The 26,973-nt window shown below is 35.6% G+C and overlaps 2 protein-coding genes across 3 annotated transcripts; both read left to right on the top strand.

The window, feature by feature from the left end:
• Positions 1–533: 533 nt before the first annotated feature.
• akirin2 (akirin 2) lies at positions 534–11,330 on the top strand. Its single transcript, XM_067384913.1, has 5 exons — positions 534–1,022; positions 4,852–4,998; positions 6,546–6,695; positions 10,468–10,539; positions 10,622–11,330. The coding sequence occupies exons 1-5, from the start codon at positions 845–847 to the stop codon at positions 10,630–10,632; spliced, it is 558 nt and encodes a 185-aa protein (XP_067241014.1). The 5' UTR covers positions 534–844; the 3' UTR covers positions 10,633–11,330.
• A 1,858-nt stretch (positions 11,331–13,188) lies between these two features.
• Positions 13,189–26,946, top strand: rars2 (arginyl-tRNA synthetase 2, mitochondrial). 2 transcript variants are annotated; one of them, XM_067383512.1, is made up of 20 exons: positions 13,189–13,338; positions 13,425–13,498; positions 13,807–13,909; positions 14,010–14,093; positions 16,166–16,263; positions 16,335–16,390; positions 16,567–16,650; positions 16,793–16,869; positions 16,950–17,108; positions 17,571–17,677; positions 19,371–19,466; positions 19,552–19,612; positions 19,696–19,772; positions 20,749–20,873; positions 23,087–23,154; positions 23,380–23,489; positions 23,644–23,739; positions 24,091–24,165; positions 26,682–26,745; positions 26,818–26,946. In XM_067383512.1, the coding sequence occupies exons 1-20, from the start codon at positions 13,303–13,305 to the stop codon at positions 26,902–26,904; spliced, it is 1,737 nt and encodes a 578-aa protein (XP_067239613.1). In that variant the 5' UTR covers positions 13,189–13,302; the 3' UTR covers positions 26,905–26,946. The 2 variants fall into 2 exon arrangements, 1 of the variants encoding a protein (XP_067239613.1); XR_010894941.1 differs by lacking the exon at positions 26,818–26,946 and having other exon boundaries at positions 24,071–24,165; positions 26,682–26,719.
• Positions 26,947–26,973: the final 27 nt, after the last annotated feature.

The raw sequence follows: 26,973 nt of genomic DNA, 5'->3' as shown, positions 1-26,973 counted from the left end.
TTTTCAGCTTTCAGATGATATATAAATCTCAATTTCAAAAAAATTTACCCTTATGATTGGTTTTGTGGTCCAGGGTCACATATGTGTATGATGATGGATATGTGATGAAAACATGCCGAATATTAGGAACGGTCCAGTCAATGAAATTAAAGCTGTAGTGGACTTTTTTAAAAAAAAAAAAATATTATAATGGCAAGTAGATCAGTGTTTGAATTTGTAATCTTCCTTCAGTTTGATCAGTTTCATATCAATTAAACGTTAGAATGTTCAAAGTTCAGAGTTTAACGTATTAATAGACATGATGTTTGAGTCCTTCAGGCGGATATTTAGGGGCTTTTTTCAAATCCACAAACAATCCAAAACCACCAATGGGCGACTTCACTCGGAGAGAAATGCGAACAGGGTTTTCTGGGATATGTAGTTGTCATTTCAAGCCTTGACAGGAAACGAGTGTGAGGAAGAATCTTGCATAAACTACAAGTACCGGCTTCACCGGAAACCCTCCGCGCATGCGCAGGGAAGCAGCGTCGTCAAATGTTTTGTTTCCACGCCATATTTGTTAGCCGGCTAGCGCTCGCTCCAGAGGCGTCGGACGGGATCTCGGCACAATCCGAAATCATCGGTGCTTTCATGAGGAGTATCGACTCCATAACTACATCATTCAGTGAATACACGCGTCTGTGTTTCCTTAGTCCATGTTTTGGCCTGAAGGTCAGCGCAGATTTTGAATAAAAGCGAAGCGACTGAGTCGTGTTCCCTTGAGATCAGAGCAGGACCGTGACTAGCAGGGGCTCTCGCTGTTCGAGCGGATTATTTCTTTTACCAAACACAATCTTTCGATAAAATGGCTTGTGGAGCCACTATTAAAAGGACTATGGATTTCGATCCTCTGATGAACCCGGCGTCTCCGAAGAGGAGGAGATGCGCGCCCATGTCCCCGTCCAGCTCCAGCGCGTCCCCGCAGAAGTACCTGCGCATGGAGCCGTCGCCCTTCGGCAGAGTGTCTTCAGCCCTCACCACAGGTCAGTCCAGCTCCTCTCCATCAAACACTCGAGAATATATGAGTGTACTCTGGTGAAATCATGCTAAACTGTCTGGACGGAGGTGTCTGATCTGGCGACATCAAACACTCGACTGAACACAGCCAGCTGTGTCCGAGTGAAGCTCTTGATCGCAGAAACTCTTTGTGTTAGAACATCAAATATGATATAAAAGTTGTTTTCTGATCGAAGTGGGTCAGGAATGCTGCAAACAGACGGTTATGAAGTCTGAGGCTTCGGATCTCGCAAGGCTTTTGTTATTTGCCACGATTATCGACCGTGTTTATGAAGTACATTTAAAGTATTTTGTTTTTAAATATTTATCATCGGTGTAGTAGCATTATTGTTTGTGATATTGATCAGGGTTTGTGTGTTCGTCATGGACTGGAAGTGATGTCAAACTGTTTTTTCCTGCTGGTGGGTCTGATTATGACAGGGTGACTTTTGTTTTGAGAAGCTCATTCGCTTTACCTGATAAATATCTGTGCAGTAGGCGAGAAATCGCATCAGTGTTAATGTTAGTATTTGTAAACAGCAGATTTAGTGCAACAGTTGGTTTCCGGAAGTAAAAATGCCTTTAAAGTCCGCCTGAAACGGAAGTTGCGCTCCCGTTTTCTTCCCTATTGTGACGTTTATCCGAGTGAAACAAATGTAGGGCGGAGCTTGATTTTGTCTGTGGGGAATTGATTGGATGGTTGTGGTTTGCTATTGGTGGATCTCATGTGAGTGACCAGTTGCCCCACCCCCGCGCCAGTAAACACGTCATCAGAGAAGAATGTCTGCAAGAGGGAGGGGAGGTCATTTTGATTCAACCTGAATCACAATTAGGGCTGCAACGATTAATCGCGATTAATCGTTTGCAAAATAAAAGTCTGTGTTTACGTAATATATATGTGTGTGTTCTGTGTATAATAATTATTTATATATAAATACACACACATTCATGTATATATTTAAGAAAAATTTTATATTTATATATAAAATATTTGTTTATATGTAATATAAAATATATATATATTTATAATACATGCATATATTTCTAAACTTTATACCTGTATGTGTGTGTATTTATATATACATAATTATTATACACAGAACACATACATATATATTACGTAAACACAGACTTTTATTTTGCAAACGATTAATCGCAATTAATCGTTGCAGCCCTAATCACAATACATACATACATACATACATACATACATACATACATACATACACACACACACACACACACACACACACATATATATACATATTATATATATATATATATATATATATATATATATATATATATATATATATATATATATATTATATTATGTATAGGTTTGAAATATACTTGTGGTGGTAGCCGGGTGAAAAATCCTCCTATTACCCACGGCACAAAAATGGTCTGCTACATGTGACAAACAAATAATGTGATTTTTAACAGCATTTTTATTTATTGAAGTTAATTTTAATTACATAGCATACTATTACATTAAATTACATACTAATATTATGCATTGTAAATTATGCAAAATGACAGCATTTAAATGGTTCTCCTTTTCCTATGTTCTCCTTGCTGTCATAAAGTCAAAATTTATGTAAATGACAATATGCGTGTCAAATAATGTTCTTAGTCTTTTCTTCCTGTGGGGGAGACTACAATAATTTACTATGAATTAAATGGAAATCAAATTGAATACAATTTATTTTGCAACCAAAATGCCAATATTGCTCAGAAAAAAAAAAGAAAAAAAAACTTAGCTTGTGACTTTTAATTATAAACAAGCCCGAAATACACCGGGACTCTTATTTTGAAATGTCTGTACTATTGCAGGCTGATCCTTCAGATTCTTACAATCGTCTAAAACATTTTATATAAAGGCCATAAAGTAGACATTGTAATAATTCATCAACTTGAGTTCATTAGCAATCGTTTGGCATAAACCTGCGCTTTTCATTGATTGAGAATCACTTTGAAGCAGACTGAAGCGTTGTTGCATGAGCTTGTAGAACGCGCAACAGCGACACCCTGTGACTTTGCAAAATGCAGTGCCCGTGGGAATGACGGCGGGAGTAAACCGTTCTGACGCACACATAACGAGTTAATCGATCGCGGATGGTTTCGTTATCTTGGGCGGATATAAGAGGATAAAAAATAATAAAAGCAAAAATGTGTCTCCAAATATACCTGGGCGGCCTGCCCAAGTAAAGTCTACGTGTGGGAAGCACTGTATATATGAGGTTGCAATAGGATAAATATTGCAATATTACATTAAAAAAAAAACAAGAACTGTGTATTTTGGTTCTAAAATGACTTTACATTTTTCCATAGGGGAATTTTTTTTAACAACTTGGAGACCTACTGTGAGCTACGAGTGCTTTTGATGAAGCCATTTGCCCACATTATTATTTTAAATTGTTTGTTAAATAACCGTGTTCAACAGTGGAATTCCAGGTGAAACACATTACCCATGATTCTGCAGAAATCTACACCAAATCACAGAATAAAAACAAGCTAATTGGGGGAAAAGGAGCTCTCCCTGTGCTGTTAAATTATGTAATATGCATATTTTGCAATAAATAGAAAATCTATTGTTTCTGTCTGTTATATAGGCTAAACTTTTTTATATAGGGTGTGCAATATCACAGTTTAAGTTTGAGTGATTCAATTGTCTACACGATCTGCATTTGAAGAGAGATCATAATATGCTTCAGCTCACATTCTGTTGGTTGGCTTCTCTGTCCCAACATACTGTACAGCATCCCAACAACTTTAGCAATGCAGCAGTAGGGTTACGCACACGTGACATTGTAGTTATTCACAATCACAAAAGTTTATTATTTGCATGTGTTTTAAACAATTTATTCACGCTCAGTTCTGTGAGCAACACACACACTAAAAGAGTCAAACAGCATGCGAGTACTGAATTAAGTTATCTTTTGTGTCTTATTGTGCTGAAACTAAGGTTGTGCAATTAATTGTAATTGATTTTTGAATGCGATTATTATGAAAACAAGAGAATGTAAAAAGTTTGTCGCATTCCGTCCTTTCCTTCACAGCAGTGTGCTTTCATTCCTAAAAAGCCCAAACTAAACATCCAAATCAGCCGAATGAGTGAGTGATGTAAAATGCAGTCTGTTGCTAATCTGTGGGACGTGTTTGATGTTAACCAGTGTTATTAAAGGATTCGTTCAGAATTCAAATTTCCTGATAATTTACTCCTTCCATGTCATCCAAGATGTTCATGTCTTTCTTTCTTCAGTGGAAAAGAAATGAAGGTTTTTGAGGAAAACATTCCAGGATTTTTCTCCATATAGTGGACTTCACTGGGGTTCAACGGGTTGAAGGTCCAAATGTCAGTTTCAGTGCAGCTTCAAAGAGCTCTACATGATCCCAGACGAGGAATAAGAGTCTTATCTAGAGAAACCATTGGACATTTACTAAAAAATTATATACTTTTTAACCACAAATGCTCGTCTTGCACTGCTCTGTGATGCTCCACGCATGACGTAATCACGTCGGAAAGGTCACGCGTGGCGGAAGTACCAAAAAACTCAATTTCAAAAATGTTCTCATCCAACATTGTTGTTTTACCTTCTTTTTGTAAAGGTAGTTTGACTTAGTCTTTACATGTTTGTTTTGTAAACACTGGCTGCTTTATAGTAGAAACTAAAGTTGTCACGTTGGCTTTCTACAAACTGGTGTGAATGAAACCGAAAGATTCAATTTGTGAACGTGTATCTCTCACCGCTGCTTCTGATCATGTTCTCGAGTCACTGTAGGATTTCTGAATGCTTTTCTTCACTTTTCCAGAGCAAATCCTGAGCAACATCAAGCAGGAGTACAAGCGCATGCAGAAGAGGAGACATCTGGAGAGCAGCTTCCAGCAGAGCGACTCCGGCTGCGGCCTCGACTCTCAGCCGCACGCCTCCATCAGCAGCAGCACAGCCGCACTGCCAGGTACTGCAGCGTCCCGCAGAAAACCCCTGGGTCCTGCTGCTCTGTAACTTACTCCAAATGCATACGCTCAGGCTGCAAGTCGTTCAGATACTGGCCTCGCCACCGTCTTACTTGAAATCACGTTCAGTCTGTGTGCTGGCATCAGTTGCTCTGAAGCGGTCACTGCTGGATGACATCAGCCGGCCCTGATTTGATCCAAACTTTTAAGCAAGCAACGTATTGCAAATGTAGAGAGCTGCCTGATTATTCGTTAAAAGATTCAAACACTCACACGATCTTATGCCTAAATGACAGAGATTTGCCTCTATTAAAGCTTAGACAAGTATGATTACAGCCAACATCTGAGCCAGAGAAAGGCGTTGTCGTGTATAGATGTGAAACAGAATCATTATTTCTGTCTTACAACAATTCATATTATCACAGAAGTACTGGGATAAAGGTTTATAGTTCAGATATAAACACTGACGTCTACAGTAGTGATCAAAATAGAGTAATTACCTTTTGAAAGTAACTTGATGCTTCAAATAAAGGTTGTATAAGTTACACCAGTAGGTGGAGACAAGTGACTGTTTAAAAATGTGTTTGAGTCATTGAATCATTCATTCAAGAGATTCATTCCAAAATTGATTCATCAATTCATCCAGTAATGAAAATCTTTGAGTGAGTCACTGAATCATTTTTTTTTTTTTTTTAATCAAATTAGAAAGCACCATAAAGCAGGTTGTCTGAAGTAATCCAGTAATCTTTTTAGTGGTTGGTAGTTAAATTTGTTAAAAATAAAAACTAACAAACAACCAAATAAATAACCAAATCGATTCTAAAATGTTTGATTCAGAATCATTGAAGAAAGAATCACAATTCATCTGATATCAAATCCAATACAAAATTATGTCACTTCCTGGACAAGGGTGTCAAAAAGGAACTGACTTTTGATGATAGAAGTATTAGGAAAAACCTTAAAAGATTGTGAAGTGATATAAGGACATATAAATTGATTGTTTTGTTGAAATTAGAGATGCACTGATGTACCTGCCACTGATATTTATAATTCTGATCAATTTAAAGCCGTATATTATCGCTATAACATGACAAACAGATCAATGGATGCAATCAGTGTTCAATTTGTTTGATGATGCAGCAATGAGCTAGCTAGTAGTAATACTTTGAACTTTACTAATTTAAAACATGATCAAAACACTAATCTATTTTTATGACAAATTCAAATAAGTGAGCAAGTTACAAACACTGCTAATGGCCAATAGTTATTAAAATTGCCAAAACTAAAATCCTACCGGTGTATCCCTTGAAACCTTTTGATTCAAGACAGGGAAAAACAAATGAAAATGGCCGGAATATTTCTTATTGTCTGTTTTTCCTAATTTAAGGCTAATGTTATTTTCATCATTAAAAACTATATCAATATTTTATCCAGTATACAGTGAATGGCTCATGATGAGGAATAAAGTGTGGATTGAGCGGCCGTCATTCGTAAACGGCCCTGTTTTCTCCGGCTGGACTGACTGACGCAGGCGCTCTCTCTCCCGCAGGCGTCTCCTCTGGATCGGCGTCCCCCTCCAGACGGGAGCAGCCGTTGTTCACGCTGAAGCAGGTGGGAATGATCTGTGAGCGTCTGCTGAAGGAGCGCGAGGAGAAGGTCCGGGAAGAGTACGACGAGATCCTGACGACCAAACTTGCAGGTATCAGCTGTTTAAAAAAAATTCATTCCCTCGTAATAATACGTCCACAGTTTCAGGGCTTGACGCTTGCTTTTCCCCCAAGGATCACATGCTCTTAAAGGGATAGTTCACCCAAAAATGAAAATTATCCCATGATTTACTCAGCCTCAAGCCATCCTTGGTGTATATGACTATCTTCTTTCAAACACAGAGTTATATTAAAAAGTATCCTGGCTCTTCCAAGCTTTATAATAGTTGTTTGAAACCCAAAAAAATTCATTCATTCATCATAAAAATAATCCATACGGCTCCAGGGGGTTAATGAAGGCCTTTTGAAGTAAATCGATGGGTTTCTGCAAGAGAAATATACATATTTAAAACTTTATGAATCCAAATAACTAGCTTCCGGCGGATGGCCGGACACACTCCGCAAGTCGACTTGCGCCACAAGAGTAACCCTTGACACAATGTGTGACACACGCAGGATTTAGGAGTATCGTAAGTTTCAACGCCTCTCACAGTTCAAACAAATAAGGCTTTGCATCAAACTCGAGCTCCTCTTATATTGAATCCTCCAATATTTCTCTTTAAAACTTCTTATTTTAGACTGTTTTGTTTTGCACTTCTGCATTTGTCATGCGTCGGGTCAGAGGTCACTCTTTGCCGCAAATCGTTGTGTACGTGCATCTGCCGGAAGCTAGTTAAAGGATTGTTCATTGATTAATCATGATTAATCGCATGCAAAGATGAAAAACAAGATGAAAACCACTATTTTCAGTTTCAAACTTTCACATAGCATCTCTTGGTTATAAAAACATTAAAAATTCAAATCTACATTTTGATTTTAAAAAGTTTATTATAAAAACTTATAATTTTTTTCCCAAAATGCAATAAATCCATGACATTTTTTTTTTTTTCCAAAATGCAATTAATCCATCAATATAAAAGTTATTTTTCAAATTGAAAATACACAACAAAGCAAGTTAATTCACATATATGACTGAGTCTAAACTTTGCCAATATTTATTTTATATACAGGCATTTTACTAAAAATACATTCAGCCGTTGCTCCCAAAATGAATTCAACGGATCATCTTGTTAATGTTATAAATTATTTGTCATCACCGATTAACGAGTATCTGGCGCCACCGCACGGTTAAATAAACACATTTGCCGAGTACATTGGTATTAAAACGGCTTTTTAAAAAAGCCTTCAATGTTTACAGTGGGTGGAATGGTGCGCTGTGATTGGTTGAGCGGATATATCACGTTCTGCAGAAAAAGGAGACTGGCGTTTGTCGCGTTTTGGAAAGAAAGGGAGAAAACATGACAGAATAACATGACGGATATCACATTTTGCGCAAAATTGATAAATGACTTTTCAATACCGACCAGATACTATACTGATTTTGGCGGAAACTCTTTTTTTAAATGGCGTTTATCGCGTTTTGGAACCAAGCGTTCCGGCACCACGCCGGATTTCCGGCGTAGGCTACTGTGGCTGCGGGAAAAAAAAAAAAAAAAAATTATCTGGTTATATTGGTCTACTGCGGTGTTTTGGTGCCATGTTAAAAAAAAAAAAAAAAATAATAATAATAATAATAATAATAATAAAAAAGATTGTCTAATGTTTATTTGATGTCTGTTTTTAAAAGCACGGAAGAGAATATGTGCTGTTCTGTTAGACATCGTTTCAGCTATTAAAATAGTTCCGTTTTGTATGTATGGCAGTGATTTCGTTTCTGTTTTTATTAATTAAGTTGTAATGGGAAGATTTTTTATTCGTCAGATATAAATAAGGTATAGGCGCATATCCATTGGTTTGTGCGGAGAGTGGAAGCTTGCACAATGCAATACAGAGGCGCCAGAGCCGTCACTTGCACTTTTTTTATCCAGTGGAAACGAATTATCCTCAAAACAATACATGCCTTACCGACATCAAATAGATGGAGAGATTTAAATTATTGCTTAACGAAATAAAACAAATCAAACCAAAAACTCTTTCATTATATCTGTAAAGATGCATTTCTCGCGTCAAAGTGGAGATTTCTATTAAGGATCTTGCGTCACTGATTTAGAATACATTCATAAATAATTCAAATATCCCCTTACCCTCCGACACATTCATTGTTATGTACAAGGAATACAAGTTGATGTAGAGTAATATAAATTTAAAATACATCGTTTTAATAAATACAAATCAGCAAAACTGTTTCAAGTGATAGGCATTATTCAATTAAAAGTATCAATGAATAAAACATTATGTTGACCAGGTGGATTATTCATTGAAATCATGGAGAATGACATTTAGTTTTATTTTCATCAATGACAGCGCACCGTGTATTTACAGACAAACGAAATCTGCAGAAGTCTCTTTACTGCGGAACTGAACTTAATAAAACAGAAACGAAATCAATGTGTCATACATACAAAACGGAACTGTTTTAATAGCTGAAACGATATCTAAACGTTTTGCTATGTTCTGTCTATGCAAACAGAACAGCAGTAGGCTACATAGGCTAATAAATCAAGCGCGTCATCGTCACAACCATAGCCTTGTTTCCGCACGGAATAAAGTATTTTATTCTCGGAACATTTCGACTTTATTCTCCGACTTTATTTTTATTATTAATATTATTATTATTTTTTGCAGATGTTAGATATTTCGACTTTATTCTCTGAATATTCCGACTTTAATCTCGGAGTTTCGACTTTAATCTCGGAAACTTAGATTTTTTTTATTAAATATTTTTTTTTTTATGTCGTCGTATTGATCTGTCATTTAGATCTGAGATGCGCAGGTCAGAGAGCAGCTTTAACGCTCAACGACTCATGAGCCAATCAGAAGTAGTTAAGGGGCGGGCCTCGTGTCTTTGTCAAATAGATTGATACAGGTTAAGGCAATGCTCCATGCGCGAAGATGTTTACAATTGTGTCTCATATTTCTCAACTCAAAACGTAAGTCATGGCTATGTTTATGAAGCCAGGGGAAGACATTAAAGACATTGATAAAAGCATAAAGAATAAATGGCGCTGGGCTTGGATTGAGGATGTGGGTAGCGACGGAAAGCCCTATTATTGCCATTTACCTGTCTTGGTATGACTGTAGCATCTGCAGCATTTACTTACAGTGATTGTACTAAGATGGGCTAATAAGGTCAATGTAGGCACTGAACATATTGAGAAGAAAATGCTGTGTTTTCTTGAATAATACTGAGGGCATAATGCAAATATGAAAATATCTAAAAAAGAGCCACTTGTCAATAATGATGATCAGGGTTATACATACTTAGGCTGTTTATATATTTGGGCCCAGGGGCCAACAAGTTGTGTTAAAAGTGCGTCGCATACATAGTACCCTCTCGGGGGGGCAAGGAAAAAAAGTTCAGGCTCAGGAATTTTTTTCACTATCAGCCCTGAATATATATATATATAATAAATAAATATATATATATATATATATATATATAATTATATATAATTTAACTTGTATATAAATATTTATTTTTATATTTATGTTTTTCGTATATATATGTGTATATATGTGTGTGTATGTGTGTGTGTGTATATGCATAGTACACACATATATTGTAAACACAAACTTTTATTTTGCTTGTGATTAATCGTTTAACCCAATTATTATAGTTTATAAAGTTTTTAATATGGATATTTTACTTACCAAAACCCAAACTTGCAGGTTTCAGCTGTTTAAAAAAATATTGGCGAATCCCAGAAGCGATCTCCTCTGTATGTGTGTGTTTGTGCGTGACGGAGTTGTCTCTTGTCGTTCCAGAACAGTACGATGCTTTCGTGAAGTTCACCCATGACCAGCTGATGAGGCGGTTTGGAGAGCAGCCTGCCAGCTGTAAGTGTCCTCTCTCGTCTCATTCAGACGCTTGTTCTCTCTGTCTGCCTCACACGCTGATGCCGATGTTGTCGTTGTGCAGATGTGTCCTGAGTGGCCGTGCTGTCGGGCGTCCTCGTGTCCTGTGGTTGGTGCCGTGTCCAGTGGATCTCTGCCTGTGTGAGCTCCTGACACTCAGACCGGCTCCGGCTGGATCTCCAGCAGTGCCAATCGCATCTTTTCCCCCGCTGGGCACAGAGTATGTGTCAGGCTTCTGTCAGTGCGTAACCACTCTCTCTCTCTGCAGCAGCTGAGTGCTTCCTGCCGTCGTCAACGCCCATATATGGACCTTTGCAACTATTATTCAAATCAGTGGCTCTTGTGTCTCTCTTACTGAACCCTGGATATTTATTAGGCTTTGACGATGCCTTTTATACAGTCACCTGTCATTTCATCCTCATTTTTTTGTTTGATTTTGTAAAATGCCTTTTTATTCATTGCAAATGATGATAAATGTGAGACTGTGTGAAATAAACTTTGGGAGGGTGTATCTCGGAGACTGCTGTTCATAGCTTTGTGTAAATACATCCTGGCTTTCATCTGGAGTTTTCCTGTACAAATCGAATACAGCATTTATTTTGATTAGTCTGTTTTCATGCTTTGTATTTATTTTAATTTTTTATTTCTTGGTTTTTTGTGTTTTTTTCTTGGTTTTTTTTTGCCCCTTTCCTCTGCATTATGGTTTTACTGCTCCTGTAGTTCAAATGACTTTATGTTGGGAAAAGTATACACAAATAAAAATGTTTACATAACTAGTGTTCCTTCTTGCTATTGTTCGTGTACTAATATACTTTACAATATAATTTGTGATGCAAAGCTGAATTTTCATCAGCATGAATTATCAATGTTGAAAATTTTTTATTATCTATGATACTTTTTTCCTAATTCTTTGATGAATAAAAAGTTTAAAATAAACCTTTTGTAACAATATACCGTTCAAAAATTTGGGGTCAGTATTTTTTCTGTTTTTGAAAGAAATTAGTACTTTTTTTCAACAAGGATGTGTTAAATTAAAGCTTTCCTGTAGCTTTCCTGTAAAGCTTTCCTGCAGCTCAGTGGTTAGAGCATGGCACTAGCAATGCCAAGGTCATGGGTTCGATCCCAGGGATTGCACATACTCTGATACAAATGTATAGTATAATGCAATGTAAGTTGCTTTGGATAAAAGCGTCTGCCAAATGCATAAATGTAAATGTAAATTGATAATTTATAGTTATAAAGATTATATTGTTAGAAAATATTTTTATTTTGAATAAATGCTGTTATTTTAACTTTTTTTATTAATCAATGAATCCTGATAAAAGTATCAAAGATTCAAAATATTAACCAGCGCAAATGTTTCCAACACTGATAATAACTGAGTATCAAATCAGTATATTAATCATATTAGAATGATTTCTGAAGGATCATGTGACACTGAAGACTGCAGTAATGATGCTGAAATTTCAGGAATAAATTACACTTTACTATATATTCACATAGAAAACAGATATTTTAAACTCTAATAATATTTCTCAATATTAGGTTTTTTTTTTTTTTCTGTATTTCTGATTAAATAAATACAGGCTTGACGAGCAGAAGAGACTTTCAAAAACATAAAAAATAATGTCCAAACTTTTGGCCGGTACTGTATGTAAAGTGTTTGTAGGTTTTATAAAACATTTCTGGTGCCGAAATAAAGTTATAAAATATAGAATAGCACAATTATAATATGATAACGGCACACAGGAATGATATTGGGAATTACTTTCAGAGAGATTTTTTTTTCCAGGTGATGAATGATAAAAACATTGACAGCCAATCAGAATCTAGCTTGCTTTAAAGAGCATTTAAAGTGACAGATGACAAAACAGCATGCTAATATATATATATATATATCTGTATGGTTATGGTTCTTGGTGTGAATGGGCCTTTACACTTATGATTTTGTCAAAAATGACTGCAAAAAATTCTTATAAATCTCTTTTAATGCTATTTATTACCAAATTTTGGATTCAATCTTTTTAATCAACTTGTTTTCTTTCAGTTAGGACAAGTTCAGGGTCAACAAAACATTCGGGGTCCATCTTTGCCAGTGCGGGGTCAGATGCCGGATGATGTCTTTACTTTGACTTGCTTTCCAGCTTTGAAGGAGCATATGATCATCCCAGCGTTCACATCCGACTGTGTCTTCAGCTTTCCAGCACAGTAGAGGCTCCTCCATCATTCCATTCACTCCACTTGATCCTCATCCTGAAAAACACTAGTCTGGGAAGAGGCTTCATCCGGCCTGGAATCTCTGCTGGCAAAGAGAAGGACTCAAGAAGATGGAGGACTGTAAAGCATGATCCATTGCTACCTTCACAAATTTATAGCCTCACAACTCAGACATAATTAAATTGGCTACAGCAATACAAAGAAGTTATATATTTTGTATTGCATGTTTGAAATTTAATTTTATTTCATCACAACAAAATGCTGTTAAACACAATACATTCTCTGGTGGAAATTACATCGGGACAGGACCATAACCACAAAAAAACTCCTCTAATAATCAGCTGTGAAAACAGAATTACTGATGACTTTTATTTTGAAAACATGCGCAGGAATGACAGTAGCTGACTTCAGGATGCTCAAACTTCTGTCCTCACAGTAAGAGCACGCGGATACTGATCAATGACACTTCACTTTCATTCACTGTTGTTTCATTCCTGATGTAGTTTAATGTGAATATCGCGCGCGCACATGGCGTGCTTCTTCAGGAGGAGTGTTGCGCTGCAGGTACGCGCAGCGCGCGTCTGATTCACCTCATGATACATTGTAACATTAATAAAGTCGCGCTGGCTCTCATTTGACTTGTGTTGCAGCTTTCAAAGGTGGTCGGAGTGTCTGAAGATGCTTTGATACCCCTGATATCTGCTGTGCCAGTGTCGAAGAAACAGTAAGAGCGAACATATAAACCATCTCAATTTCTATTTAAGAAATAAGCTAATGATAACTTATGTTGCAATAATTAAAATGCTAAATCTGTAGGGCAACAGCCAAGTCTTTCTTCAATAAATGTTGTTCAGGATAGAATTCCCCCTGACAGTTATATAGCAAAGTTTTATATCCATAAGACAAAAATAAGTCAAATGAAACCCTCATATATCACCTTTAAGAGTGTCAGGATGAAGTCACTTCATCAGCTCCAGCTGTGGTGTCTGATCAGGTCTGTCTGATGCACTGATGCAGTGTTTGTGACCTCAGGACGACCTCTGACCTGCGTGTGTCGGTCAACAGTCTGCTGCAGAGAGGAGCTGTTCCTCCTGATGGAGACCTGCAGACCCAAACACAAGCGCTGGCCAATCAGGTGAGCAGACGCTCGGGAAGGATTGATATTGACTCTTTTTATGAATGTTTTTATGTATGCTCATGTTCTGGAGCGATCTTGTGTCTGTTCTCCGCTCTAGATCAAGCGGGACGCTGTCGTGGAGGAGGTCATCGCTGGTCGAGGAGTGATTCACTTCAGATTGAACAGACTGATCCTGGCGCAGGTGAACAGACGCTACTCACAGACACGAGGAAACAAATTACATTATAATCGTCCCCAGTCATTGCTGATGTACATAACTTATCATTTTGTCGTTTTGTGGTTTGTCAGCTTGAAATTAAGTCAATGCTATATGTAGGCCTGTCGCGATTATTGATTAATTGATTAATATTTTTTCAATCTAATCACAGTTATTTGAGAACTGCAATAATTGTGCAGTTTAAATTTCACAATTTGCCAAAGAATATAAAAAACGCAGTTGAAAATACATAAAGATAGTCAAAGGTTTTCCTTTGAGGATTTAATCAGACATGTACAGTACAGTCCAAAAGTTTGGAACCACTAAGATTTTTAATGTTTTTAAAAGAAGTTTCGTCTGCTCACCAAGGCTACATTTATTTAATTAAAAATACAGTAAAAAACAGTAATATTGTGAAATATTATTACAATTTAAAATAACTGTGTACTGTTTAAATATATTTGATAAAGTAATTTATTCCTGTGATCAAAGCTGAATTTTCAGCATCATTACTCCAGTCTTCAGTGTCACATGATCCTTCAGAAATCATTCTGATATGATGATCTGCTGCTCAATAAACATTTATGATTATTTTCAATGTTGAAAACAGTTGTGTACTTTTTTTTTCAGGATTCCTTGATGAATAGAAAGTTCAAAAGAACAGCATTTATCTGAAATACAAAGCTTCTGTAGCATTATACACTACCGTTCAAATGTTTGGGGTCAGTAAGAATTGTTATTTTTATTTTTTTGAAAAGAAATTAAAGAAATGAATACTTTTATTCAGCAAGGATGCATTAAATCAATCAAAAGTGATAGTAAATACTTTTATAATGTTTCAAAAAATGATATTTTAAATAAACACTGTTCTTTTGAACTTTCTATTCATCAAATAATCCTGAAAAAAAATATTGTACACAAATATTTTGTACAATTGTACACATTAAATGTTTATTGAGCAGCAGATCAGCATATTAGAATGATTTCTGAAGGATCATGTGACACTGAAGACTGGAGTAATGATGCTGAAAATTCAGCTTTGATCACAGGAATAAATTACTTTGTGAAATATATTCAAATAGTACACAGTTATTTTAAATAATATTTCACAATATTACTGTTTTTACTGTATTTTTAATTAAATAAATGTAACTTTTGGACTGTACTGTATTATATTATATTATATTATATTCACAGTATTAATCTTATGGACCTATTTTGTTATAATTTATTATTATATGCAATTCCAACGTAAAAAAAAAAAAAAAAAAAAATCAGGCTTACACTGTAATTGATGTACAAAGCAGAATTAAATTAAATTAACAAAATTCATGATCATGACAGGCCATAGCTACATGTAGGGATATGGCATAATAATAATAATAATGATAATAATAATAGTAATTGCCTTTAAATTCGACATGAAATGAAGATTCATCTCATCTATTTTCTAAATGCATATTATTATGGAAGCTTGCTTTATTATTCGCCACATAATAAAAAAACATAATTGCAAAATTTTTTCACATTTTCATGTATTTGTGAGTTTATATCTCGCAATTCTGACAAATAATTCTGAATTGCAAGGTAAAAAGTCACAATTTTAAGATTCTGTGGCAGAAACAAGCTTCCATTTATATTATAGATCTTACTGTGAACAATTCATCTGTGCATGTTTAATTTTTTAATAATGTGTTGATTTCAAAATGTTTAATCAAATTGTAATAACTGGATCTTCCAGTGAAACAACAGACAGTCACTTAGTCTGATTAAAGGGTTAGTTCACCCAAAAATTAAAATGAATGACTCACCCTCATGTCGTTCCACACCCCTAAGACCTTTTTCATCTTCAGAACACAAATTAAGATATTTTTGAGCCATCAGATTTTATCAAAAATATCTCAGCATCCAATCAACAACTGATGCATGGAACCAAGTCCTTTTATTTTTATTTTTCGATAATCTGTTTCACTCAGATGCATGTCTCAGTGCAGAAGAAAACACCCTGCTTCAGTTTCAGTGTGACTTTAATTTCTCATGTCTGATGTGTGTCACAGAAGCTCTTAGAGCAGCTGCACTCGGAGCCTGACGGGTTCGGCGTGAAGAGCGACCTTCTGCGCCATCTTCAGGGCGGCCGGACGCTTGTGGAGTTCAGGTCGGGTAACACACGAGCCGTTCGTTTAGTTGTCTCTGCAGCGGTACCCACTCACCTCTCTTCTCTCACAGCTCTCCAAACATCGCTAAGAAATTTCATGCCGGACATCTTCGCTCCACTATAATCGGTGAGATCATTTTTACTCTGATAAATGAAATGTCAAATGCAGAAAGTTCCTGTTAAACTAGTTATCTCGGTCACCAGCAGATGGAGCGCTTGAACACAAGATCATCTTAGCTTGATGTTTGAAAGTGTTTCTTCACAAAACAACATTTTCAGGTTAAATTATTTGCTTTTTTGTAGGAAACTTCATTGCAAATCTAAAGAAGGCCTTAGGGAAAGATGTTATTCGAGTCAATTATTTGGGCGACTGGGGAATGCAGTTTGGTGAGTGAACATTATTAACCTGGAGAAGTCAGTAAGTGGAATAAAATGATAATAAGGACACTTTAAAAACACTTTCCTACACCTGATAAAAGTGCATGAGGTTATGTGTCAGCTGGTTTGAGTCGGTCACTGGTGTTCGCAGGTCTGTTGGGCGCCGGCTTTGAGCGCTTCGGCTCTCAGGAGAAGCTGAAGACGCGGCCGCTGGAGCACCTGTTTGAGGTCCGTCCTTACAGAGACGTCTGTGTGTGTCTCATTTACACTCTTTGTCACTAGTTGATTTGTTTTCACTGGGTCTGCAGGTGTACGTCCAGGTGAACCGTGAGGTCGAGAGTGACGAGAGCGTGCGTTCGGCCGCTGCAGAGTTTTACAGGCGTCTGGTGCAGCGGGAGGATCAGGCCCTGGAGCTGTGGAGGCAGTTTCGAGAGATCACTGTGGACGAATACAAACGCATCTATCAGGTAATATCATGTGTAATATCACATTTTCAGTTTGTTCACATTTCAAGCATTTCCATTTAGGTTTTTTATGCACACTTTAAATTCACAAACACTCGAGTTGCACATAAAGCAGTTTTCATGAACATACACATGTATAATCTACTCCAGTTTGTTGTTGAAAATAAATAAATAAACATTTAAACAGTGGCTGCCATATAAACATTTTATTATAACATGTATACAAACATACATTAAGTTATTAAGAGGTTAAGTAAAAAGAAGTGCACTGAATGGGCAGTGAACTTTTGTTATATTGCTTTAATTTAATCAGTTGAACATTGAAAGATTTAATCAACAGGTTGTTTTCTGTCAAGTAAATAAAAAGAGCAGCATCTAGAGAAGAAGAGTAGGGTTTGTGTAGAGCCTGTAGTATTGTATGCTGAACTTGACGGTGAAAAAATGACGGTGTTTGTCGTCTCTCAGCGTTTAGGCGTTGACTTTGACCATTACTCTGGAGAGTCGTTTCATGACGGTCAGACCCAGAATGTGCTGGAAGAGCTGAAGACCAAACGCCTGCTGAAGATTACCGAGTACAGCCGCTCCTCTCCTGCAGAGCAGAGCTTTTCCTGCCTAAATTAAAGATTTATGTGTTTGAATCACATACATTTGGATTACACTTTTAACAAACTACAGATAAACTTAATCTTATGCATATTTTTCAGTCATACATAAATGAAACGGGTCAGATTTCTGCACTCGAAAAACTTTGCATAGTTTATTTGCATCAGTTTGATTTTATTTAAATCATGTTTTCAAAATCTGTTTATTCAAATAGCTTAGAATCCGCATAAATCTGTTCATTGTGAAAACAATTGCATTCATTCAGTTAAAATGTATGAACATGGTTCAAATGACTGACTGTGGAACAGTCAAATGTATAACATTGAAACAAATAGGATTTTCTGATGATAAATATATAAAGCTTGTTGTGTATTTAAAGCTCATCTGCAGTCAATATTTTTATCCCTTAAAACTCATCTTTGATAATCAAAATAATATATTTAAATGTTTTTTCCCTGTGAAAATAATTTATTCATGCGTTAAAATAGCTTGACTGTAACTCTACACCCTTGCCTCATTTAGTATACGCAGAACTATGAATATGCAAATTAGCAAATACATAATTTATGTTAAAACTGTAAACCAAATTGATAGAAATTTTATATTCAATTCAAATACATAAATCTTAAATTTAGTTTATAAATAAACTTAATATTTAATTAAATTTGATGTTTTTAAAATGTACAGTACAGTCCAAAAGTTTGGAACCACTAAGATTTTTAATGTTTTTAAAAGAAGTTTCGTCTGCTCACCAAGGCTACATTTATTTAATTAAAAATACAGTAAAAAACAGTAATATTGTGAAATATTATTACAATTTAAAATAACTGTGTACTATTTGAATATATTTTACAAAGTAATTTATTCCTGTGATCAAAGCTGAATTTTCAGCATCGTTACTCCAGTCTTCAGTGTCACATGATCCTTCAGAAATCATTCTAATATGCTGATCTGCTGCTCAAGAAACATTTATGATTATTTTCAATTTTGAAAACATTTGTGTACTTTTTTTTCAGGATTCCTTGATGAATAGAAAGTTCAAAAGAACAGCATTTATCTGAAATGCAAAGCTTCTGTAGCATTATACACTACCGTTCACAAGTTTGGGGTCAGTAAGTATTTTAATTTTTATTTTTTTGGAAAGAAATTAAAGAAATGAATACTTTTATTCAGCAAGGATGCATTAAATCAATCAAAAGTGGCAGTAAAGACATTTATAATGTTACAAAAGATTAGATTTCAGATAAACACTGTTCTTTTGAACTTTCTATTCATCAAATAATCCTGAAAAAAAAATTTGAACACACAAATTTTGTACAATTGTACACATTAAATGTTTCTTGAGCAGCAGATCAGCATATTAGAATGATTTCTGAAGGATCATGTGACACTGAAGACTGGAGTAATGATGCTGAAAATTCAGCTTTGATCACAGGAATAAATTACTTTGTCAAATATATTCAAATAGTACACAGTTATTTTAAATTGTAATAATATTTCACAATATTACTGTTTTTACTGTATTTTTAATTAAATAAATGTAGCCTTGGTGAGCAGACGAAACTTCTTTTAAAAACATTAAAAATCTTAGTGGTTCCAAACTTTTGGACTGGACTGTATGTGATGGTTTGCGGTGACTGACTGTGATTGGTTGTTGAACAGGAAGGGCACAGGTGTGGTGGATCTGTCTGCGACGGGTGATATGTCGTCGTACGCCACATTAGTGCGCAGTGATGGGACGTCCCTGTACATCACCAGGTGTGTCACACTGACCCACACACACACACACACGTGTTGAGTGTAAAGCGGCGCCGTGACGGATCTCACTTCTGTGTGCTTTCAGAGACGTTGCAGCAGCGCTGGACAGGAAGAAGAGGTTTGGCTTCGATGAGATGATCTATGTGGTAAGAACGGTCATGGTTTGAAATCACCGCTGAATCATGTGACTCCTTCACCTTCTGCATCTGCTCCTCGTTCCCTCTTTAAGACCGATAAGAGTCAGACCGTCCACTTCCAGCAGCTCTTTCACATCCTGTCAGCCATGGGACACCAGTGGGCAGAGAGGTACACACACACACACACACACACACACACACACACACACACACACACACACACACACACACACACACTCACTCCGTCCCAACCTACCGGATGTGCAAATTTAATTAGATTGTGCCTCATTTTAACATAACATCGCAGAACTTGTGATATGGAAAATGTTAGCAATTCTTAATGTAATCAGTGAACAGAGGAAGTATGATGACATCTATTAGCTATTATTTTTATTTATTTATTTTTATTATTTTCACTTCATGCTTTACGAGTATAGCATGTCATATGGCGTTCATCAATGACTCGTCAGCTGTCTGACTCCATAAACATCATTATTGCTGCTCAAACACTGATCCAGAGGTACCTTCCCCTTCAGGACGGAGACACGCCTTGTCAAAATATACCTTGACAAAACCTAATGGCTGTAAAAAGTAGTAATTCTGTCGTTTGACACACCTACTAACTAAACACCTCGCAGTGTTATGTGTGTTAGATGTCTTCTTTTGCATCTTTGAAAGAACTTGAAACACTGGTTATCTGCTCTTCTCGAGCTGTTCTGAGATCTGACACTTTAAGAAAACATAAAATAAAGATCAATATATTCTATTTTGATATGGTTACTTCTGAAACAGGTCCTTAGATTCTTTCTAAGGTTTAATTTGTTAAAATTAGTTAGCTGAATTGACAAGAACTAACAATGCGCAATATATTTACAGCATTTATTAGCCTTTGTTTATCTAAATTTCAACATTTAATAAAACATTAAGATCAAAACTTGTGTCTGTTTAGTTAATGCACTGTGACGTAACATGAACATTTTTATTTACAAACATTAAAGGTAAAAAAAAAAAATAAATGGGGTATTTTGAGCTGAAACTTCACAGACACATTCAGGGGACACCTTAGACTTATATTACATCTTGTGAAAACTGGTTCTAGGGCACCTTTAAAGGGACTTTAATGTGACTTTGTGTGTGCGTGGCAGGTGTCATCATGTGGCGTTCGGGCTGGTGCAGGGCATGAGCACGCGCCGCGGGGAGGTGGTGTTCCTGGAGGATGTGCTGGAGGAGGCGCGGAGCCGGATGATCAACAACATGAGGCAGTCGAGAAGTGAGAGACGCTCAGTCTGACCATCATATCAAGAGCGCGGATGATCCGCGTCACACCCTCATTCTAGAGCTACACCCGTTTATAGCTTCTGCACACATGCTCTGGAACAATCATGTGACGGCTGTTTGTTTTTGTTGTTGTGGGAGACACTGTGAATTAATGTGTGATTTCTAATGGACCCTTTTGTAGCGTTCTCAGAAGCAGAAGTCTTTATAGTTGTGTAAACTATAACAAATATAATATTTGCGTTCTCATTACCTGCAGTAGCAAAATAAGATGATAATTTTATGATAGTGTTTCTATGACTTTATAAAAGATGAATATAATAATAATGAAAATATAAGCAACATTAATAACTGTGGAAACATCTAAATCTGTGAAAAGTACAGTAATAATGACAAGAGTTTCTTCACTAGCTGAGCAAAAAAAAACCTGTAAGACCAGTCAGACCAGGGTTATTATCGTTAACTACACTAAAATTAAAACAAACAAAATGCATTTTTTGAAATAAAAAATGTTTTGTTTAACTTGAAGGTCTAAAATAACTAAAACTAAATTAAATAATTAGTATATAGACATAAAACTAACTGTTAAAACCCTAACAAAAATGACAAAAATACACAGCAAAATTTCAAAAATGTTAAAATTAAAACCAAAAAAAAATGATATATACACTACCGTTCAAACATTTGGGATCGGTAAGATTTTTAATATTTTTAAAATAAGCTTTGTCTGCTCACCAAGATTGCATTTATTTAATTAAAAATACAGTAAAAACACTTATATTGTGAAATATTATTACAATTTAAAATAACTATTTTCTATTGGAATAATATAATATAAAATGCAATTTATTTCTGTGTTGGAAAAGCTGAATTTTCAGCATCATTACTCAAGTCTTCAGTTGTCACATGATCCTTCAGAAATCAGTTTAATATGATGATCTGCTGCTCAAGAAACATTTATGATTATTTTCAATGTTGAAAACAGTTGTGTACTTTTTTTGTCATGATGAATAGAAAGTTCAAAAGAACAGCATTTATCTGAAATACAAAGCTTTTGTAACATTATACACTACTATTCAAAAGTTTGGGGTCAGTAAGAATTTTTTTTTTTTTTTTTTAGAAGAATTTAGAGAAATTAATATTTTTTTTTCAGCAAGGATGCATTAAATCGATCAAAAGTGACAGTAAAGACATTTATAATGTTACAAAAGATTAGATTTCAGATAAACACTGTTCTTTTGAACTTTCTATTCATCAAATAATCCTGACAAAAATTACTGTACACAAATATTTTGTACAATTGTACACATTAAATGTTTCTTGAGCAGCAGATCAGCATATCAGAATGATTTCTGAAGGATCATGTGACACTGAAGACTGGAGTAATGATGCTGAAAATTCAGCTTTGATCACAGGAATAAATTACACTTTCAAATATTTTCAAATAGTACACAGTTATTTTAAATTGTAATAATATTTCACAATATTACTGATTTTACTGTATTTGTAATTAAATAAATGCAGCCTTGGTGAGCAGACGAAACTTCTTTATAAAACATTAAAAATGTTACCGATCCCAAACTTTTGAACGGTAGTGTATATGATAGCGTTATCTAAACTAAAATTAAAACAAAAAAAATCTTTACTTGAAATAAAATAAATGTAACCTGGAATGAAAAATAAATAAATAAAAAAATGTTAATCTTAACTTGAAGTACTAAAATAACAAAAACTGAAAAAAAAATAAAAAATAAAAAAAAGGCAAAAATACACAGCAAAACACTAACATTTTAAAATGAAAAAAAAAAAAAAAAAATGTCATTGTTAAATTTGATTGTTAAATGTTTTTTAACATGTTAGTGCCGTGGACTACAAGAAAATGTATTGAAGGATCGGTAACTTTACAACAAGGTCTCATTCATTAAAATCAGTTACTACATTAAAAACTATAATAGTATAACAATGATTCTAAAGTTAATTAATTAATTCTTTTAAATCCACACAGTTGTCCAGAAGTGCTAAAACATGGCTAATAACACAATAAAGACAATAAAAATCAATCTTCTGAATCAGTGAAATCAGCTTCAAAAGAATGAAATGAAATCAAAGCAAAACACACAATCTCTCAACCTCTCTTCTATTCACAGCTGTCTTCTGGCACGACTAACTAGTTTAGTTGACCTGAGGCTCTTTTTGTATGTTGTGTAGCTTCAAAAGTGCTGGAGGAGCCGGAGCTGACGGGCGAGAGGGTGGGGATCAGCGCTTTAATCATACAGGTACACACACACACACACACACACACACACTTGAGTGGTTCCTTTGAACACAAGCCTGACTGACTGCATTTCACATCTGAGGGTGTGTTTTATTGTGTTGATCTGCCCCGGCAGGCTTGAATTCATATTGATTGTGGTCGTATTCAGGCTAAGTGTGTGTCATTGTGTGTTTTATAGCGTCATGCTGTCGGTGTGTTTATGATGTTTATCTAATGTGTTTGTCAGGACTTCAAAGGGCCTCTGATATCAGACTATAAATTTGACTGGGACAAAGTCCTGCAGTCTCAAGGTGACACGGGTGTGTTTCTGCAGTACACACACGCCCGACTCTGCAGGTACACACACACACACACACCTACCTATATAGTAGACAGTGCATGCATGGACAGCTAGTTATGAATACTATAACCTAATCCTAAGAGAAAACGTTTTTCTACGGCGGTGTTCATGAATGTGTTTAGCTGTAGCGCTGCTGTGTTTGTGTTACAGTTTGCTGAGGAGACACGCGAGTGAGTCGTACTCTTGCCGTGACGTCTCTCCTCTCACGGACAGCAGAAGTGTTTCAGTTCTCCAGCACCTGCTCAGGTGAGCATCACACATACCTCACATACATGACATCAGTGAAGCTGGTCCGACGACATTACTGGAGGAGGCAGTGACGCTACACCCAGACAAATACCGTATTGTATCGATATGGAGACTATGTGTTGGGTTTGTCAGTTGACTTCAGATCAATGAATGACACAACACTGGATCACATGCTGTCAGGCGTTGTGTGCAGAAGTAGTTCCTGGTCACATTTCTTTCCTTAAAAAATAAGAATTGTTTGTTTGATTTCACGGTGACTTTAATGCTGACAGTTTATTTGTTCCAAATAATTATTTGTAAATGGAGACTTTGTGTAATTGTACCACAGTGACGTCTGACTGTTTGCAGATATGATGAAGTTCTTCTTCAGTCGGCGAATGACCTGCAGCCCAGACACCTGGTCAACTTCCTCATGACTCTCAGGTAAACATTAACATCCTAACATCACGTACACACCACACTATAAAAGTGTGCACTCTTCTGAAGAAGAAAAAGTACATACTATTGAGTGTGTAGCAGAATGATGTTCATTCAACTCATAAATGTGATCTTTCTGACATGACTTGAACGCATCATTAACCCATATTCAGGTCATGTTTAACACCTGATTCAGATCATCAGCTCATCAGGAGAGACAATGAACCCGAGTGTGTGAGATTAGAGAGACTGAGCAGCCATTTACACAACACCATTTTCAACTAAAAACTGAAAACTTTTTATGCGTTTTGGCCGTTCATTTTTTGGCCTGAAAAAGCACTTTTTTGAAAACAATACTATTATCATCTCTGTGTAAACTACAAAAAATTAAATTTGTGAAAACGATTATGTCATATGCATATAGGCGAAGTGTTTCTTTACAATGTGACATCGCCATCTACTGGTCTGGCAGCAGAATGCATCATTTTTAGTCATTTTCGCAGATCGTTTTGTCATCTGTACACAAAAACATCAATGTAACCTGATATTGAAAAAAAAAAAATCTAAAATTTTCACTTTTTTTTTTAGCTTAACTTGAAGTACTAAAATAAACTGAGTAACTAAAACTGAAATAAAAAAATATAACTATTTAGACATTAAAAACCTAACAAAAATACACATCAAAATTATTAAACTTTTAACTAAAATTAAAATGAAAACTGAAGAAGGAAAAATATATAAAAACTATAATAGTATAGCAATGATTATAAAGCTAGTTAGTTAATAAATTAATTAATTAATTGTTTACATGGCTAATAATTCAAACAAAAAGAATAACACAATAAAGACAATAAAAATCAATCTTGTGAATAAATGAAATCAGGATGATGTCCATTCAACTCATAAATGTGATCTTTCCGACATGACTTGAACGCATCATTAATCAGTGTTCAGGTCATGTTTAACACCTGATTCAAATCATCAGCTCGTCAGGACAGAAAACGAACTTGAGTGTGTGAGATTAGAGAGACTGAGCAGCCGTTCATTTACACGATAACGGCATTTTGGGGGCCTGAAAAAGCACGTTTTTGAAAACGATACTGTTATGAACTCTGTGTAAACTACAAAAATGTAAATTTGTGAAAACGATTATGTCATATGCATATAAGTGAAGTGTTTCTTTACAATGTGACATCGCCATCTACTGGTCTGGCAGCAGAATACATCGTTTTTAGTCATTTTCGCAGATCGTTTTGTCATCTGTACATGGAAAAAATCAATGTAACTTGATATTGAATTTTTTTTTTTTTTTAATTTTTAGCTTAACTTGAAGTACTAAAATAAACTAACTAGAACTGAAATAAATAATTATAACTATTTAGACATTAAAAACCTAACAAAAATACACATCAAAATTATTAAACTTTTAACTAAAATTAAAATGAAAACCAAAGACGGAAAAATATATTAAAAACTATAATAGTATAGCAATGATTATAAAGCTAGTTAGTTAATTAATTAATTAGTTGTTAACATGGCTAATAATTCAAACAAAAAGAATAACACAATAAAGACAAAAAAAATCAATCTTGTGAATAAATGAAATCAGGATGATGTTCATGTCCATTCAACTCATAAATGTGATCTTTCCGACATGACTTGAACACATAAACCTGACCTAAACACAGATTAAACACCTGATTCAGATCATCAGCTCGTCAGGAGAGAAAACGAACTCGAGTGTGTGAGATTAGAGAGACTGAGCGGCCGTTCATTTACACGATAACAGCATTTTGGGGGCCTGAAAAAGCACGTTTTTGAAAACAATACTGTTATTGTACTGTTACAAAAATGTAAATTTGTGAAAATAATTATGTCATACGCATATAGGCGTAGTGTTTCTTTACATTGTGACATCGCCATCTACTGGTTTGGCAGCAGAAAACTGCTTTTTCGCAGATTTTTTTGTCATCTGTACATGGAAAATGAAAAAGAAAAACCTTTCTGTTTTTAGTACATCTTTGTCGGATAAACATACCCTTAGGCTACATTCACACTGACAGTCTAAACCTGATTTGCGTGTCTGATTGGAATCTGATCTTAATGATTGACTGTTTACATTGTGTATCACAACTGTTCAGATCTAATTTGTGGGTCCATGCCTCTTTTTTTTTTTTTTGGAATATATACATTGGTTTCATGGCAATGATGTTGTGTTGGTAGGTATACGGCAAAAACAACAACAACATAAGAGAGGGTTTGCAATACAAATTTTGTCATATACATGACGACAACATGTAGCCTCCCCCTTCACATTTCATGTTATTTTATTGCCGTTCACACTTGTTAAATATGATCAGATTCCAATCGGATATACACAAAAACAGGTTTGGATTAACAGTCTGAATGAGGCTTTACAGAATGTATAGAGCGGTGAGTCTGAAAACCACTGGTGTGTTGCTGGTTTGTGAGTCCCACAGAAGGCGCATGTTTGTTCTGATGAGGTTTCACTGTGTTTTCAGTCACATGGTGGCCTCGGCTCATCGAGAGCTGCCCGTGAAGGGAAGTCCAGCAGCGACGGCCCAGGTAAACACGCATTTGACCTGCTGCATTTATCATCAGACTGAAATGATGCTTACAGTGTGTTTGTTTCCTCAGGCCCGACTCGGTCTGTTCAGTGCTGTCCGCTCAGTTCTGGCCAATGGGATGAGGATTCTGGGTATTACGCCGGTTGATAAAATGTGAATTTCTGTTTAATCACTAAATAATAAAAGTCTTTTTTTATTAGTGTCTGTTAATTTCTTGTTTAACACA

Source organism: Chanodichthys erythropterus, chromosome 4, assembly GCF_024489055.1.
Source record: "Chanodichthys erythropterus isolate Z2021 chromosome 4, ASM2448905v1, whole genome shotgun sequence".
Lineage (NCBI taxonomy): Eukaryota > Metazoa > Chordata > Actinopteri > Cypriniformes > Xenocyprididae > Chanodichthys > Chanodichthys erythropterus.
The sequence above is the reverse complement of the archived record's forward strand: the minus strand, read 5'-3'. Positions and strand labels throughout refer to the sequence as shown.